Genomic DNA, 14062 nt, shown 5'->3' on the forward strand with positions numbered 1-14062 from the left:
CCCTCTGATCTCAAAATTACTCCACACCCGGACACCATCTTCAGACCTCTACATTGATGACCTTTCCCCTTGTACATACCCCGTCAACAATGCTCATCCTTTTTCTCCTGTCTTTATTTATCTTTACATCATTGCAATCGTCCTGCAATACCACAGCCAACAGGCATATCATGGCGTTTATTTTTATTTGCAATTGAAATGGGTTCAGAATAAGCAGAATGTTTCAATGATTGCTCTTCTAAATACGTGACTGCCTTTGTGATTCGTATGCTTACTATCTGGCAAATGTTCTAATCTTATGGAACCCGGGCCAGATGCAGACTTGGATGGCCTTATGGCTTCTTGCGCTGAACTTAGATAAGGCATTGGCTTGCTGTAGGGGGATCTCCTGTATCCATACCACATACAAGTCATGTCTGCTTGACTTGTGCACTCTCACATCGATTGCCGTCGCTTATGGAAGCTGGCTTGGCTTAGATCAAGAATGTTTCGTCCTGATCATATGCATCTGCTCAGCTGGGCGCCGCATTCTCTATTATCCGCAGTCCGCGAAAATCAGCCCGCAGCTGGCGGGTTTGTGAACTTGTGAATGAGAGCGTATCCAGGTTTGAGATGCACCATAATAGACGGTGTGACGATTTTCTTCTCCCCGGCCGGCCTATTTCAAGCTGAGCAGACTGCCCACTTAACCAAGAATTGGGAAATCGCCTGGCACTTCTCACGCAATATCTTCTTTGAAAACGCTGATCCACCGCAACCCCTTCTCCTGCGACGTGCCCTTTGATGCACCTTCACTTCCAGCAAGAGAAATGATATCATTCTCCATATTATTCTCCGTGCCAGATTTAGCTGATTGTCCCAAATTGTCACGTATTCTAGCAAGAAGCTGTTCCCTCTGATCAACGCTCAAAATCTCGCTCGAAGCAAGGACACTCCGAAGAAAACACCAGACGGCTTCATGCTCCCACTTGAAATTAAGCGTCAGATCAACGACCTCTTGTACGAGCTGCAGTGGCACTGCAGACACGTAGTCCACATCTCTGTCTCCACGTCGGAGGAGAAATAAGAGAAATGACCAGCCAGAAGTGTCACTCGCATGGGTCAAACACCATTCTTGCACGCTTCGACAGAATGTAATGTATAGATCACTCCTATTGCTGTCGGCAAAAACCGTAGTCGTAGCAGACCGCCAGGTATCTGCAAGATATATCATTTCTCGCGCGTAGTTCCACGCGTAGTAGTTTTTGGGATGTCGTTCTGCTGCTTTCATGACAAGTCTAAGCTCAGACATGGGAATTGTCGACGCTAGGTTTGTTGCTTCATCTGTCTCATTGAATGCTGTGAGAGATTCCTTTCGCGTTGACGCCGGCCAGAGCCATACAATGTCGTAGAATTGTGTATATATCCAGCGCCGATAATACCATAGCGTGGGCGATTTAGAATGCCGATGCAAAGGGGACGTTAAGATGCTTTCGAGAAATACTAATTCCTCATGCACCGCTTTTTTCAAGGGCCTCTCTTCTTCTTGGCTTTGTGCATTTCCCAACGCACCAAACTTAGATGCATGGCGCTTTAAAGCAAATAATCGCTTCTTCCGGGCATTAGCTGCCGTCAAATGCTCTGGGTCAAATAATAATATGATTGAAGACGCCTGGAAATAATCATGTTGTTTGCAAGGATCAGGAGAAAGGCCATTTGAGGCCTGAAAAAATAATGTCCGCGCAAAACAAAATGCCCGGATTAAGCCCTGTTTTGAAATCCCGAAACTGGGTCCGTCTTCAATGATGGGAAGGTGTCCGTCTGCTGGAGCAGGGACTAGGCTGGAAGGAAGGATTTCGAATTCGAATTTAATTCCTTTCCAGCGCTCAAGAAATGTCGAGATGCGTGTATATATTTCTTGTTCCATGGTTTTTGATGAAAATTTATTTTGTCATTTTTCCGGATTTCCGGGTTTCCGGGGCATAATGTAGACTTGAATGTGGAATTTCAGGCGGCTGTGCCATTGTTTTGGCCCGCTGGGATGGAGGATCTTTAAGCTAGACATACGGGTCGAACGAGAGCTCGGTTCCCCATTGCGTAGCTGCGTTTGCTTGCCGCAGTTCAGTTCGTCTAATACACAAGCTCAACTGTCCCGGGCAGCTTTCGACGGCAACAGCCCAGATACTCGGGACTCGTCCTTGGAAATATCAATACGAGATCTATGAGATAGAGACTTCCAAGGGCATACCGACAAGATGCCTTCTCTCCTTCTCATCGTGTTCGTCCTCCAGCTGGTCATTCATCTGATCAATTCTTTTGGCGCCAATGCGCTCAACAACTGGGTATGTCGGTGCTCTATAGCATCTATACGCCAATTTACACACATCATGCAAGAAGCTTTACTGACTTAGGAGCAGATATGGACGCTTTACAATAAAGGGCCCACGCCGACCGCAAAAGCGTATAAAGAGCAAGTCCGGCTGCGACGGGAAGTGGTCAAGCTGCGGACCCAAATGAATGCCACGAGCAGTCAAGACGAATTCGCAAAGTGGGCTAAGCTGCGAAGAGCCCATGATAAGACACTTGCAGAATACGAGAAGATTTGTATGTATTTCCTCTTTCCTTTTTCCCGCTGCGCCAGGCGTGGTGGGGGGAAACGAGTGGATGGGTGTGATGCTAACAGATGCCACTTTGCAGCTTCCTCTCTCAACGCGTCGAAAGCGTCATTCGATAGCACATTTACGTTTGGCCGTTACGCGTGCACCAATGGTCTTCGACTCGTTCTACAATTCTGGTATGCGAAGCAGCCAATGTACTGGATCCCCCAGGGCTGGTTGCCCAGCTATGTCGAGTGGATTCTCTCCTTCCCCCGCGCGCCGAGGGGTAGCGTCAGCATTCAGATATGGGGAATTGCATGCGCCAGCATCATTCAGATGTTGCATACTGCGCTTACGGCCGGGATTGCTCTTGTGATTGGGAAGAATGGCAAGAATGGGAAGAATGGCAAGAATGGAAAGGCGCAGCCTCAAAAGGTCCCGGTTCCAGCTGCAAGCTCGACAGAGCTGCCCAAGGGTGAGGAGGGCGAGAGCAAAAAGCAATCCTGATGATTGATGATGAAACTTTTTCCTTGACATGTATATATATCATTTTTTCTAAATCTTTCTCAAACCATAAGGGCTGAAATGAACAATATTTTGCGTAAAATAAAGGAATGTTTCTCATCAATTTTGACGCAGAGTTCTCAGAGCCAGTGCTCAAACTCTGCAACACGAAGTGAGATATCCTCTTCGATGAAGAGGAATTTGCTTCTATATTGGCATTCATTTTGACTTTGGAGACCATGTAAAGGAGATCGTCAAAGCTTCGATAGTGCCGTACGCGTACGCTTTCTAATGGGAAGGGAGGAAATCGCTGTAATGGTAAGTCTTGGTGAGTTCATTTTGCGGGACGGTATTTGTTCTATATAGCATTCCAATGGAGAAGGATCGGATTTCATTATTCAGAGGGACCATTTCTATGGTCTGTCCTGACGATATTCGAAAAGCGACAGTGGTGGAAAGAATTGAAGACAAACTCGAATCGCTAAAGAAATATTAAAAAATACGGCGAGGTAGTCGGACCAATGCTAACATTATGTTTTACGGTACCCACGTCAAGCCTAAATGACATCCACTATCGATAGCGAAAGCGAAGCTGCCTCGGTGTACAATAATAAACCACCTTAGCTGGCTACAACAAAGTGGTCGAGCAGCCCACCAGTCTCTTCCCAACCACCACCACTCCGATTGCTGGCCTCACCCTCTCGTACCAGCACTCCGCAGCATATTCAAAATGCTGTCCTGGGCAACGTGAGTTTTCACTTGCCTTCCTCCCAACCTATACACCTTGAGTTTCCATCCAACTAACTCTTTTTCGTTAAAATTAAACAGTCTGAAGACACTCCTCTTCACACTTGGGCCTCTCTTCCTGCCCAAGCTCATCACCTACTATCGCAATCTGCGCGCGCATTCCCAATCCCACAATGTGCCCATCCGACCCGTGCCATCCCACGTCTCTATCGCTCTCAACCTGCTCCTCATCAGCTTCACCCTCGCGCTTCTTTCCACCTTTCCCTATTTCGCACCGGCCAACATATTCTCCCTGACGGGCTCGCGCCTGCAAACACCCACCGACGTCCTCTTCAGCCGACTCGCTGCCCTGCGACCACTCACGCCGTCCGACGAGATTCTCAAGACGAAACTCATCAACATGGACTCGCGCTTACTCTACCTGACCCACGGACCAGACACGCTCGTGAACTGCGAGTTCTGCAACTCCGAGGAGCCGCTGACGTACCTGTACTATGCCATCCCCGCTCTTCTGGCGCCGCATTTACTGCACATTGGACTCCTGGGCCTCGTCACATCGCCGCTGTTGTCAAAGAGCGAAGGGCGCATCTGGCGCACGAGCGCGACCATTGCGGGCATCGGCCTAGCTGCGGCAGAGGTGTATCTGATTATCAATTATGATGCAAAAGTAGCAAACACGGGCGCACTACGCGTTGGGGATATTGATGCCTTTTACTGGCGCAGAAAGGTCTATCGTGGCCTCGGCCTCGCGGTGCTGGATGCCCTGCTGGGATGGGGCATGTATCTGTCCTCGACGAATAGGCTGTTCGTGACGCCCCCGCCCCCGGCGATGCGCATTGAGAATAGTACGAAGATGCTCGAAGCGGCGCAGAGGAAGCTCCAGTCTCTCGGCATGATGCGCAATGTGATTCTTCGGGATGCCCCGCTCAGATCGCTCATGGAGAAGTATTGGATCGCGGAGGATAAAGTGATGACGGAGATTTTCGAGGATCGGGAAGTCGTGGATGGAATGAACGTTGCGCTGGGACGGACAAATGTCGATGTCATCATGGATGATGCCGAGAAGTATGCGACCCGCATTGTGAGTGCGGTTCCAGGCGGAGAGCCAGATACCTGAGCTGTCCTCCGTTTTTGTGTCTTTTTTTTTTCTGTGATTGCTATTTTGGACATGGCGCATCTTGCATCAACGGCATTGACTGTTTCATTGCATATAGACATACTATGGAGTACTTTTTGTCATTGGGTTTAGATGTCTTATTATTTTTTGTAGTAGCATAGGTCAATATTTACATGACAAGTCTCGATAATTTGTTAGAAGATGCAAAGTAAATTGATTTACTGCATGTTATGAACATCGTTCTAGAAGCCTCGCTCCGTCAACTGCTTCTTCGGAAAAGATTGTATAAGAAGAAAATTCTAGGAATAACATTCAGACAAGACTACTGCTCAACAAAGTGAATGTCTGGACGAAAATCGAAAGGTCATACAGGAATAAGAACGCCGTGCTCAGAAGATCAAGAAAAGAAAGCAAGGATAAAAGGTTAATCAAAGCTGCTACGGTCTCATTTCATTCCCAGCTGAAGCAGCCGGATGATGCGCCATATCTGGCGGTGATATCCGCACGTAGTCCGTAAACTGAGGGTTCGGATTGAGCGGTGCAGAAATGTTCACCGGCACTCTTGGCCCAAGTGGCTGAACCTTTTCCGCGACAGGACTGGAACGAAGGGAAATCTTTTCGGAGTGATGGGAGTGGAGAGTGGATTGACGACAAAGCCGAAACGATTTATAGGGACCCAACTTGCAAGAGGCAGAGTTGGCAGATTCCATCTGTAGTTGCGCTCTTTGGGGCGCGACTGCACCATATGAGCGAACATGACGGGCTGTCACGCCATTCGAGCTGTCTCTGAAGATGAAACTCTGCTTGCCAATGTTAGTCTCAAATTCCTTCATTCGACAATAGGCATTGTAGAAATGAAATAGCCAGGCGAACGTACGTTGAGCATGTTGAAGCATCCGAGAACAATCGCAACAATGCCTGATCCAGCGACAATCCGCCAGAAAGCAAGGCCCAGTGACTGCTCAGAAGAAGACTGCCTGTTCAAAGTTCCCAAGGTTGAGATTCCGAGAACGACCATTGCAAGGCCGAGCGTCACGAAACCACGGATTGGACTGAGAAGCGGCCAGTTTCTGTAAAAATAGGATCGGAAAAGTGAAAGCTCAGAAGAGATCAGGAAAACTAATTCGGGCTGTTTATCAGCTTAGGTCACAAAGATGCATCCGGGAACACCATACTGCAAATGTTGATGACAATGGCGTGCGTTATAGATTCGAAGACGAAAAACTAACGCATATGTTAGCAAATTTCAGGAAAATCAATACATTGTGGTCATTCGCACTTTAGTGTAAACTGGGAGTTTGATCAGCAGAACGCAGTTGGCGGTGATGATTGCCATGATGCTGAGAACATTCAAGACACGAAAGACATTGAGAATGATATAGCCTGGGCCGGCCAGAGCATGAGAGAAGGAAGGCATTTTGACTTGTTGCGAAGCAGTCGGTGATAATCCTGCGCAGACCAACGGGAAAATATCTAAAGCGGCTATGGAAGAGCGTCGGAGCCCGTGGATTTTAGATAGAAGAATTGGAGCTGAACCAGCAGTCTAACAAGTTAATGTTTATGATTTGCAAATATTCAAATAAAAAGAATGCTCAGGGTTGAGAAAGACGAACAGGTCCTCCGAGAGAGCGAGTTATAAATCCATACAGAGGGTAAGGGAAATTTTCAGAAATGTTAGTCTCAAAACAATCGCGGCTGAGCTGTCATGAGATCTTCCCAGGCATCACTTTCATGACTGCCCTGCTAATTCTCCATGATGCTGCCGGGGTATTCACATGGTGAAGCGGTATCACGAGCAACGATAAGAAAGGTTCGTTTGCACGAGATTTGGTGATACTGCCTATGAGGTCAGGCAGCATTACCGCCCGATTCCGAGCCAAATTTGAAACACGTAGATAGGAATGGAATTGTTCATGCTCAGTTGGCCAATATGGCGAGGAGCTTTTTCGCACAGCTGGCAGGTATCTAGCGATTATCAATAGGTGTGAAGCCAGGGTGCGAGAGCTGCGTTAGCATGTAAAAAAATTTATTGCTTTCCGGCTTCTACCAGCCGTCAAAATGGTCGTCAAATTGAGAAGCTCTGCAGCAATGACTGGATATCAGTGTCCACACCTTTTCAAGCGCAGAGTTTCAGAAAGGTGAGGCTTCCCCAGGGGCAGAATCAGAAGCACCCCTGGCGGCAAAAGACCTTGTCAGAGGTGGTAGCCCATGATTGGATGACAGGATCAGGCTGTTGATCTCTGAGCATTGGGTTCAATTTGTCCAAGAGTCCGACCTGCCACATAAGTTGACTTATTTTACCAGCGTGAGCAGATAGTCACAGATAGTCAAATGTAAGCATGCAGGGTTGACTCTACCACACCGGCGCTCTCATCTGTTAAGAAGCATGATAGCTCGGTAAACCCGAAGATAAGGTAGGTAGAAGTAAGAACATATCCGTCGTTCAGTTGGGAGAGTAAATTCGATGATTGCCCCACGTTCCTTTCCCGGCGACAGTACTGCAATGTACATTAATATCCGTATGAGGTTCTTGTTGTTTCTATCTTAATTCCAGACCTCGGTCTCGGCGCCGCCTAAATTAGCGCGGAGTCAAACCACCACGAAGTTCCGAACCACCAAATCCCCATCCTGTCCCTTTATTTTCTTCGCATCCTCGAATCTTTCACCAGACTGTGATCTAGTCAAGCAAGGTTTCGCACAGAAGCCCGAACAACATCAGTCATGGCTCGTGGCAACCAGCGTGACAAAGCTCGAGAGAAGAATCTCAAAGCACAATCCCAAGTGGTAAGTTCGCTAAGTTTAGCCGCCGTCTCCCAGCCCGGACGCTGCTGACTCCGACTCTGTTTACAGAAAAAGAAGAACACGGTACGTTTATTTCTCCACACCAATTGCTCGGGACCATTTCCCCTGAATCGAAGACTAATTCTCCTTGTAATGGAAACAGCAAACCGGAACAGAGTTTGCTCGCACTAAGGAAGACCAGGCGGCTATCATGCGTGAGAAGCAGGCAGCTGGTATAGTGCCCATTCGAACATGATCAGCCTATGAGACAGCGTAACTGACGGCTACCCCAGCTGAAGCGAAGAAGGCCGCTGCAGGCCAGGCCAAGAAATAATTATTCACCAAAACCGGTGTTAAGGACGGAAGTGGAGGTTATCCACACGACACGCTACGAGCTTTTTTATACCACGCATATCCAATTAGCGACTGATTCATACGGCGAAAGGAGGCTAAGTAGGACAACGCCATTAAATATGCTTTAGCTTAATATCCTTTTGAGACCTCGATAAATCGAATACTGTTTTTCTCTGCTCGGGCATGATTGAGCCTATGGTATAATTACTTGCTGTTGCGGAGAGATTTGCAAATCGTGATCCTAGTCCCTGCTAGAAAGATTTTGATATCCCGTTATTCACTCTCTGCTAGCGTCAGCGGACATGCAGAGGTCACAGACAGGAATATCCCCACCAGTTCTGTACAATCGTATATGCGGTGTCGAAAAATATATAAGACAATGCTCTGGGATTCGAACACCAATTTAAGTAGAACTTTTCTTCTCGTCTTGCCCCCTTGCTTTCTGTTGCCCTTCATAAAACCCCGTATAGTAGCCGGCATAGTACCAGCTCATCATCAAGTTTTTAAGGGCATCATCTTGCACTAATCATGTCAGCATGCGTTTTCAAGGTACCGCGTAAAGTCACGAGATAAGAATTACCTGCTCCAACCAGGGCTGACGGGATAGGGGGCGGCATTGACACCGCGTTCGAGGAATGATCTCCATTAGCAGCTTGCTGGGTTTCAGGTAACGACTTTTGTTATTAGCTGACTGTAGATTTTGAAGGAAAAATTAGGTGTTCTCACCTCGGTTCCCTCATTCTTCGCCACATCTTCTGATTTCGTGCGCTGGTCATTATTCTCATTCACTTCGTCATCCTCCATGACCTCGTCGTGCTCCGGTTCTTGGACAACCTCCCCTTGGGCAAGTTCCTGGCGTAATTGACCAGAAGCAGGGCTACCTAGAATTAGCGGAAATGCATAACCAAAATCTATTGAGAATTACTCGGCCAGTCCATCTTCTTCAGCCTCCAATTTCTGCAAAAGATCGTCCACGTTTTCTCCCCGGGCTTGAATGCTATGAAAGCGCTACGTCACATGTTAGAAAACTCATATAGTCACAAAGTAAGGCATTGTAATTGGAGTTTCAAACCTTGTACTCTTCTAGAGCATCATCCCAAGACCTGACTAGAGCTGAATCGTCCCAAATCTCCTCATGGGAGAGCTCTTTGTTTTTCTTGCCCATGTTGGGCTGATTACCATGTCAATCATTATTGATCTTCGTTCACCATGTGCCATCTGATAAATGGCAGATCGCGCTAACGGTGGTCGGGAATAATTTTAGCGAGGACAAAAGTTTCGGTTCCGCAAAACTTCGGGGTCGTAACTACTGTCCCGGAGATCCAACACAACCGTGAAATTCTGCCGGTCTTTATTTTATCAGGCACAAAGCAAGGAAATTGACCATGGCACCGGAGACCAAAAAGAGAAAGGGTAAGTCTCATTAATGCAATTTTAATCTTCATCTCTGACTCTCGACAGCGGCACCTGCGCCATCGCAAATCACCCAGAAAAAGTCTAAGAAGGTGCAACAAACCGCTGCCCCTGCGACCATCGAGAGAGAAGAATCCGAGGAGATCAAGATTGCTTCGCCGCCACCTGCTGAAGATGTCGATGCCTCAGAATCAGATGCGCAGAGTGATGAGGAAGAAGATCAGACCGAGGCCCTTCTAAAGGGGTTTGAAAGCAGCGACGAAGAAGATAGATCCGATGACGAGGGCTTTGAACAAGGTCAAAACGTACCGGCAATTCCAAACGATAAAAAGCTGCGCAAGAAGCTCAAGAGCGCGGAGAAAGGAAAGCCCGAGGAGACCGGTGTTGTCTACGTTGGGTAAGGTCTTCTCTGCGTAAAAGCATACTTCCACGGGCTTATGCTGATGATAATATAGCCGAATTCCTCATGGTTTTTACGAGCATGAAATGCGGGAATATTTCTCACAGTTCGGCGCTATCCACAGACTACGTCTCTCGCGAAACCGGAAGACTGGCAAGAGCAAGCACTATGCGTTTGTTGAATTTGAGTCCGGAGATGTTGCTCGCATTGTTGCTGACACCATGAACAATTACCTGATGTTCGGGCACATTTTGAAGTGCAAAGTCGTCCCCAAAGAGCAAATTCATGAAAGCCTATGGAAGGGAGCAAACAAGCGATTCAAGAGAGTTCCTTGGAACAAACTTGAGGGCAGGAAGCTGAACCTTGCAAAGACTCGGGAGCATTGGGATAAGCGGGTAGCGGGCGAGGAGAAGAAGAGACAAACCAGAGCGGCAAAGCTTAAGGAAATCGGATATGACTTCACCGCTCCGGAGCTGAAGTCCATCGAAACCGTCCCGAAAAAGGAAGCTCAGGCTCTTGAAGGATCTTCCGAGGCGAAGCTTCTCGAGCAACCAGAGACTACGGTCGACGAGACGACAGCCGTTGTGGAGAAAGAAGAGCCAAACAAGGTGGTGGTGACGGAGGTGAACAAAACGAAAAAGGGCAAAAAGGGAACGACCAGCGAAACCTCTGTGATTGCAGAGAAGCCTGCAGAGGCAGAGACCAAGTCTCAGCAAATTGAGACGGAAGCCTCAAAAAAGAAAGACGATGAGGCTAAGCAGGATGGCAAGAAGGAAACCAAGAGGACGAAGCAGCAAGGAGGCAAGCCTAAAGCATCCAAGAAGAAGAAGACTGCTGCGTAGATGAATACCTTTGCTTTATACGTATATATGTTTCAATTGGTTAGGATATTAGCTCTTCACTTTAGGTAATCAATCATCATTTCATTTTTGAGCATTGAAGGGCCCTTCATTGATTGAGAATGACGCCAATGAGAAGGAGCTATCTGCGTTATCGAGTAACAAGTCGTGCTCAAACGCCAATGCTTTCAGTGGGCAAAGTCAGCGGCGTGCATCACGCATGGCACCGACAGCATTACAGTAGACGGGGTCTTTTAAAGATAAATGAGTGTGGCTCATTTATAGTATTGAAACATGTGCATTGGCTACTAAACAAATCTACGAAGAACGGTTGAGTGAATTGTACGCCCAAAAGCGAACCCGATATGCTCATAAGAGCCGAAACTCGAGCAAATACCAGGATTAGACAGGCGATTAGTCGCTCTCGATCACTCGGGAATGTGTAAAGACAACGGTTGCAAATGTCTCGTACAAGGGTATGTTGAGGATCTTGACAATAAAATAATGAGAAAAGAAGAGGGCGAGGAGGCGGAGGAAGAATTTATAGGGTACGACAGTTAGGCTGGGAATTAGACGAGGGCAGCTGCGTCTTGCCTAAAGCCCTTTCATCTCCTGTCAATGCGCCTGATAGTAGTGGTACGCTTGATGGAGTACAAATCGGGTGGGTCTACGAAGTAGCGATACATGAATGCATCTACCTACCTACCTAACTTACCTTAGCACTTCTCCCATATGCCGCAGAGGTCGCTGCACCGCCGCAAGTCCAACTCCCCCAAGCCACCGTCGTCTCCGGGTTTGGATCAATGATCTGCCGAATCTAGGAACTTAGCGAAAGAGCCAACCAGAATGCAACGTGGGACTCAATTACGCAGCCTGTTCTTGTTCAGATAATATCGAATTACCGCAACATATGTTCTTCTTTGACAGCTTTGCTTGAGCAAACATGTCTGCAGCATCGGGTGCGACACCGGTTCATAACCCTCCTGCACCAGGTTCGTTCCCTATTTGAGCTCAACACGGGTTTGGAGTGTTTCGGTGCTGACAGAAGCAGTGTCTAAGAACAAGAAGAACAAGAAGAAGAAGGCGGCGGCTGCAGCTGCCAAGGCCAATGGCGATGCCTCAAAGGTGATTGAGCCTTTGGGCGAAGAGCCGGAGACAGCTCCGGAAAAGACAGAACCTCCTACCGTAGGGATACCATAGCGCCCCTTTTCATGCATGTCGCGCATGCGCTAATGGCACCATAGGATGGTGCACCTGTCAACGGATCTCCAGTAGTTTCACCTACAGCCAATGGACAAGCCAAAGAGCCTGATAATGAACCGGAGGAACAAGATGACGGCGAAGCTGCCGTTGAGGAGAATGCAGACAGCCCTGCTGAGGCAATCAAAGATGCACCATCGACGACATCAATACCACAGCCACCACTGGACGAAACCGAAGAGAGCAAACAGCCGTCCGATACTGAAGAACGATTAGACGCATTGGTGAAGGATCGGGACTCATTACGTGCCGAAGTTACGGAATTACGAAAAGCGTTAGAAGACATTCAAGGAAAACATGAGCAAGAGGTTTCTACGGTGCAGGGACAGCTTGAGGAGGCTCAAAACGAAAAAGAGCATGCCGAATCTCAGTATCGCAATCTTCTCGGCAAAGTGAATACCATTAGGTCTCAACTCGGCGAACGCTTGAAAGCCGATGCGGTAGGTCAACTTGGTTACCCAAGGCATGCATGCCAATGGCAATTGACTAATTATCTGCTTTGAATACAACAGGAGGCATTGGCACAATCCAAGTCTCAAATTGAGGAACTTGAAGAGCAGAACCGGAGTTTAGCCGAGACGAATGATTCCCTCGAAGCACAACTAAATAGGCTGAATGATGACCAAAGAGAAATGTCCAACGAATTATCAAGCCTTCGAGATCGGTCAAGCCTTTCTCAACAGAACTGGTTAAAGGAGAGAGAAGATTTGATAAAGCGAGAAGCATTGGCCAAAGAAGAATTCGAAGCAGCAAAACAAGCAATGCAGGATTGGGAGGTCTTGGCCATGGAGGAGCGATCGATCAGAGAGAATTTGAGCGACCGCGTGTCTGACCTCGAGGATCAGCTTTCAAATCAGAGAGCAGCCTATGAACGAGCTGCATCGGAAAGAGATAGCCAGTCACTTACAGTGGATGGTTTGCAAAGAGCTCTGCAGGAGATGCAAGATGGTAGGAAGCCACTTTTGCGGTTGGTTCACGGACAAAGCTGACTGTTTTACCCAGCACGCAAAACAGAGTTGCGAGAACTCGTCGAAAATTCTCAAGCACAAATGGATGAGCTTCGCAAGCAAGTTCAGGAGGCAGAAAAACGGGCGGGCAAAGCTGAAGAGACTCTGGATTCGACGAAGAAGGAGCTAGAAAGAGCTCTGCCATTTGAAAAGGAGGTCAAGGAGAAGAACTTGCTGATTGGGAAATTGCGGCATGAAGCGGTCATTCTCAATGACCATTTAACCAAGGCTCTAAGATTTCTCAAACGAGGTCGACCTGAGGATAATGTTGACAGGTGAGTCACGTTTCCCAATTACTCCATCATGCTCTTCTAACGTCCGCTCTTTCCAGACAAATTGTCACAAATCACTTTCTGCGATTCCTCGCCCTGGATCGAGCAGATCCAAAGAAGTTCCAGGTCCTCCAATTAATTGCCGCCCTGCTGGACTGGACGGATGGTAAGTCTATTTCTTTCTCAAATCCTCTGCCTATGCTGATTGTTTCCCAGAGCAACGAGAGCAAGCTGGACTTGCCCGACCCGGTACATCAAATAGTAATCTCAGGGCACCACTGTCGCCCTTTCACCGCACTCCAAGTACTCCCACCGTTTTGACTGAGCTTCCGTCCGAGAGCGGCAATCATAAGGAATCCTTGGCCGAACTATGGTCAAGCTTTCTGGAGCAAGAAGCACATGAAGGGGCAAAGAGTTCCCGCCGAGGCAGTGCTGTGTCGAATACGTCAAAACCATCATAATGTCCGCTTAGAAAACGTTTTGCTATGATACCTGGGCAACTTGCACCGATTTTTGCTATTACATCTCATCTACCTGCTTCGTACGAACCGAGAGACAATTCCGACCCCTGATACCTTTCTTTCCATGTACATCGATGTCGGACGACAGCTGTCATTGTATTTCACGTTGGGGGAAATGAGATATATCATTTCTCGTGCTCCATATATACTCATCCGAAATCACTATACAACATTAATTCTAATGAATTACTATCAAAATAACTATCTTGAGTTCTCGTAATAATTGTTTGATTGTTGAAAATATAAAATTACCTGAATTATGGAGTACTTG

At 47.6% G+C, this 14062-nt stretch overlaps 9 protein-coding genes across 9 annotated transcripts; 6 read left to right on the forward strand and 3 right to left on the reverse strand.

Moving 5' to 3' along the window:
- Nucleotides 1–196: 196 nt before the first annotated feature.
- Nucleotides 197–650, forward strand: L228DRAFT_82162 (hypothetical protein). The gene has a single exon (XM_018336884.1). It carries the CDS (start codon nucleotides 315–317, stop codon nucleotides 579–581), a length of 267 nt encoding a protein of 88 aa, XP_018191264.1. The 5' UTR covers nucleotides 197–314; the 3' UTR covers nucleotides 582–650.
- Nucleotides 651–1985, reverse strand: L228DRAFT_82163 (hypothetical protein). The gene has a single exon (XM_018336885.1). The coding sequence runs from the start codon at nucleotides 1904–1906 to the stop codon at nucleotides 719–721; it is 1188 nt and encodes a 395-aa protein (XP_018191265.1). The 5' UTR covers nucleotides 1907–1985; the 3' UTR covers nucleotides 651–718.
- Nucleotides 1986–2125: 140 nt separating this feature from the next.
- Nucleotides 2126–3159, forward strand: L228DRAFT_259099 (protein get1). Its single transcript, XM_018334135.1, has 3 exons — nucleotides 2126–2321; nucleotides 2397–2583; nucleotides 2677–3159. Exons 1-3 carry the CDS (start codon nucleotides 2235–2237, stop codon nucleotides 3081–3083), a joined length of 681 nt encoding a protein of 226 aa, XP_018191266.1. The 5' UTR covers nucleotides 2126–2234; the 3' UTR covers nucleotides 3084–3159.
- A 555-nt stretch (nucleotides 3160–3714) lies between these two features.
- L228DRAFT_280934 (hypothetical protein) lies at nucleotides 3715–5108 on the forward strand. The gene is made up of 2 exons (XM_018335845.1): nucleotides 3715–3827; nucleotides 3909–5108. The coding sequence occupies exons 1-2, from the start codon at nucleotides 3811–3813 to the stop codon at nucleotides 4942–4944; spliced, it is 1053 nt and encodes a 350-aa protein (XP_018191267.1). The 5' UTR covers nucleotides 3715–3810; the 3' UTR covers nucleotides 4945–5108.
- A 225-nt stretch (nucleotides 5109–5333) lies between these two features.
- L228DRAFT_82211 (hypothetical protein) lies at nucleotides 5334–6469 on the reverse strand. Its single transcript, XM_018336886.1, has 4 exons — nucleotides 6224–6469; nucleotides 6120–6168; nucleotides 5822–6063; nucleotides 5334–5744 (listed from the first exon to the last, which is right to left on the reverse strand). Exons 1-4 carry the CDS (start codon nucleotides 6359–6361, stop codon nucleotides 5382–5384), a joined length of 792 nt encoding a protein of 263 aa, XP_018191268.1. The 5' UTR covers nucleotides 6362–6469; the 3' UTR covers nucleotides 5334–5381.
- A 958-nt stretch (nucleotides 6470–7427) lies between these two features.
- L228DRAFT_244602 (four F5 protein) lies at nucleotides 7428–8262 on the forward strand. The gene is made up of 4 exons (XM_018331967.1): nucleotides 7428–7728; nucleotides 7795–7809; nucleotides 7889–7958; nucleotides 8019–8262. The coding sequence occupies exons 1-4, from the start codon at nucleotides 7666–7668 to the stop codon at nucleotides 8057–8059; spliced, it is 189 nt and encodes a 62-aa protein (XP_018191269.1). The 5' UTR covers nucleotides 7428–7665; the 3' UTR covers nucleotides 8060–8262.
- Nucleotides 8263–8482: 220 nt separating this feature from the next.
- Nucleotides 8483–9244, reverse strand: L228DRAFT_266171 (hypothetical protein; the record flags this gene model as incomplete). The annotated part of the gene is made up of 5 exons (XM_018334819.1): nucleotides 8483–8601; nucleotides 8660–8753; nucleotides 8806–8956; nucleotides 9005–9087; nucleotides 9152–9244. 5 exons carry the CDS (start codon nucleotides 9242–9244, stop codon nucleotides 8483–8485), a joined length of 540 nt encoding a protein of 179 aa, XP_018191270.1.
- A 150-nt stretch (nucleotides 9245–9394) lies between these two features.
- L228DRAFT_259103 (hypothetical protein) lies at nucleotides 9395–10809 on the forward strand. Its single transcript, XM_018334136.1, has 3 exons — nucleotides 9395–9492; nucleotides 9541–9889; nucleotides 9948–10809. Exons 1-3 carry the CDS (start codon nucleotides 9465–9467, stop codon nucleotides 10732–10734), a joined length of 1164 nt encoding a protein of 387 aa, XP_018191271.1. The 5' UTR covers nucleotides 9395–9464; the 3' UTR covers nucleotides 10735–10809.
- A 621-nt stretch (nucleotides 10810–11430) lies between these two features.
- On the forward strand, nucleotides 11431–13962 carry L228DRAFT_244606 (golgi matrix protein). The gene is made up of 7 exons (XM_018331968.1): nucleotides 11431–11723; nucleotides 11783–11916; nucleotides 11976–12431; nucleotides 12504–12939; nucleotides 12994–13273; nucleotides 13330–13436; nucleotides 13487–13962. Exons 1-7 carry the CDS (start codon nucleotides 11675–11677, stop codon nucleotides 13729–13731), a joined length of 1707 nt encoding a protein of 568 aa, XP_018191272.1. The 5' UTR covers nucleotides 11431–11674; the 3' UTR covers nucleotides 13732–13962.
- The last annotated feature ends 100 nt before the right edge of the window (nucleotides 13963–14062 follow it).

The sequence above is a fragment of the Xylona heveae genome (genome assembly GCF_001619985.1).
Source record: "Xylona heveae TC161 unplaced genomic scaffold L228scaffold_2, whole genome shotgun sequence".
NCBI lineage: Eukaryota > Fungi > Ascomycota > Xylonomycetes > Xylonales > Xylonaceae > Xylona > Xylona heveae.

What these genes read in the sequence shown, in the direction of transcription:
- L228DRAFT_82162 (XM_018336884.1), top strand. Translation starts at nt 315, where the DNA reads ATGCAGACTTGGATGGCCTTATGGCTTCTTGCGCTGAACTTAGATAAG.
- L228DRAFT_82163 (XM_018336885.1), bottom strand. Translation starts at nt 1,906, where the DNA reads ATGGAACAAGAAATATATACACGCATCTCGACATTTCTTGAGCGCTGG.
- L228DRAFT_259099 (XM_018334135.1), top strand. Translation starts at nt 2,235, where the DNA reads ATGCCTTCTCTCCTTCTCATCGTGTTCGTCCTCCAGCTGGTCATTCAT. An exon ending in CCAATGCGCTCAACAACTGG is followed by an intron (nt 2,322 to 2,396) that starts GTATGTCGGTGC and finishes ACTTAGGAGCAG; the next exon opens with ATATGGACGCTTTACAATAA. An exon ending in TGCAGAATACGAGAAGATTT is followed by an intron (nt 2,584 to 2,676) that starts GTATGTATTTCC and finishes GCCACTTTGCAG; the next exon opens with CTTCCTCTCTCAACGCGTCG.
- L228DRAFT_82211 (XM_018336886.1), bottom strand. Translation starts at nt 6,361, where the DNA reads ATGCCTTCCTTCTCTCATGCTCTGGCCGGCCCAGGCTATATCATTCTC. An exon ending in AACTCCCAGTTTACACTAAA is followed by an intron (nt 6,169 to 6,223) that starts GTGCGAATGACC and finishes CATATGCGTTAG; the next exon opens with TTTTTCGTCTTCGAATCTAT. An exon ending in GATGCTTCAACATGCTCAAC is followed by an intron (nt 5,745 to 5,821) that starts GTACGTTCGCCT and finishes ATTGGCAAGCAG; the next exon opens with AGTTTCATCTTCAGAGACAG.
- L228DRAFT_244602 (XM_018331967.1), top strand. Translation starts at nt 7,666, where the DNA reads ATGGCTCGTGGCAACCAGCGTGACAAAGCTCGAGAGAAGAATCTCAAA. An exon ending in GCGTGAGAAGCAGGCAGCTG is followed by an intron (nt 7,959 to 8,018) that starts GTATAGTGCCCA and finishes CGGCTACCCCAG; the next exon opens with CTGAAGCGAAGAAGGCCGCT.
- L228DRAFT_259103 (XM_018334136.1), top strand. Translation starts at nt 9,465, where the DNA reads ATGGCACCGGAGACCAAAAAGAGAAAGG. An exon ending in GGAGACCAAAAAGAGAAAGG is followed by an intron (nt 9,493 to 9,540) that starts GTAAGTCTCATT and finishes GACTCTCGACAG; the next exon opens with CGGCACCTGCGCCATCGCAA. An exon ending in ACCGGTGTTGTCTACGTTGG is followed by an intron (nt 9,890 to 9,947) that starts GTAAGGTCTTCT and finishes ATGATAATATAG; the next exon opens with CCGAATTCCTCATGGTTTTT.
- L228DRAFT_244606 (XM_018331968.1), top strand. Translation starts at nt 11,675, where the DNA reads ATGTCTGCAGCATCGGGTGCGACACCGGTTCATAACCCTCCTGCACCA. An exon ending in AACGCTTGAAAGCCGATGCG is followed by an intron (nt 12,432 to 12,503) that starts GTAGGTCAACTT and finishes TGAATACAACAG; the next exon opens with GAGGCATTGGCACAATCCAA. An exon ending in CCTGAGGATAATGTTGACAG is followed by an intron (nt 13,274 to 13,329) that starts GTGAGTCACGTT and finishes CGCTCTTTCCAG; the next exon opens with ACAAATTGTCACAAATCACT.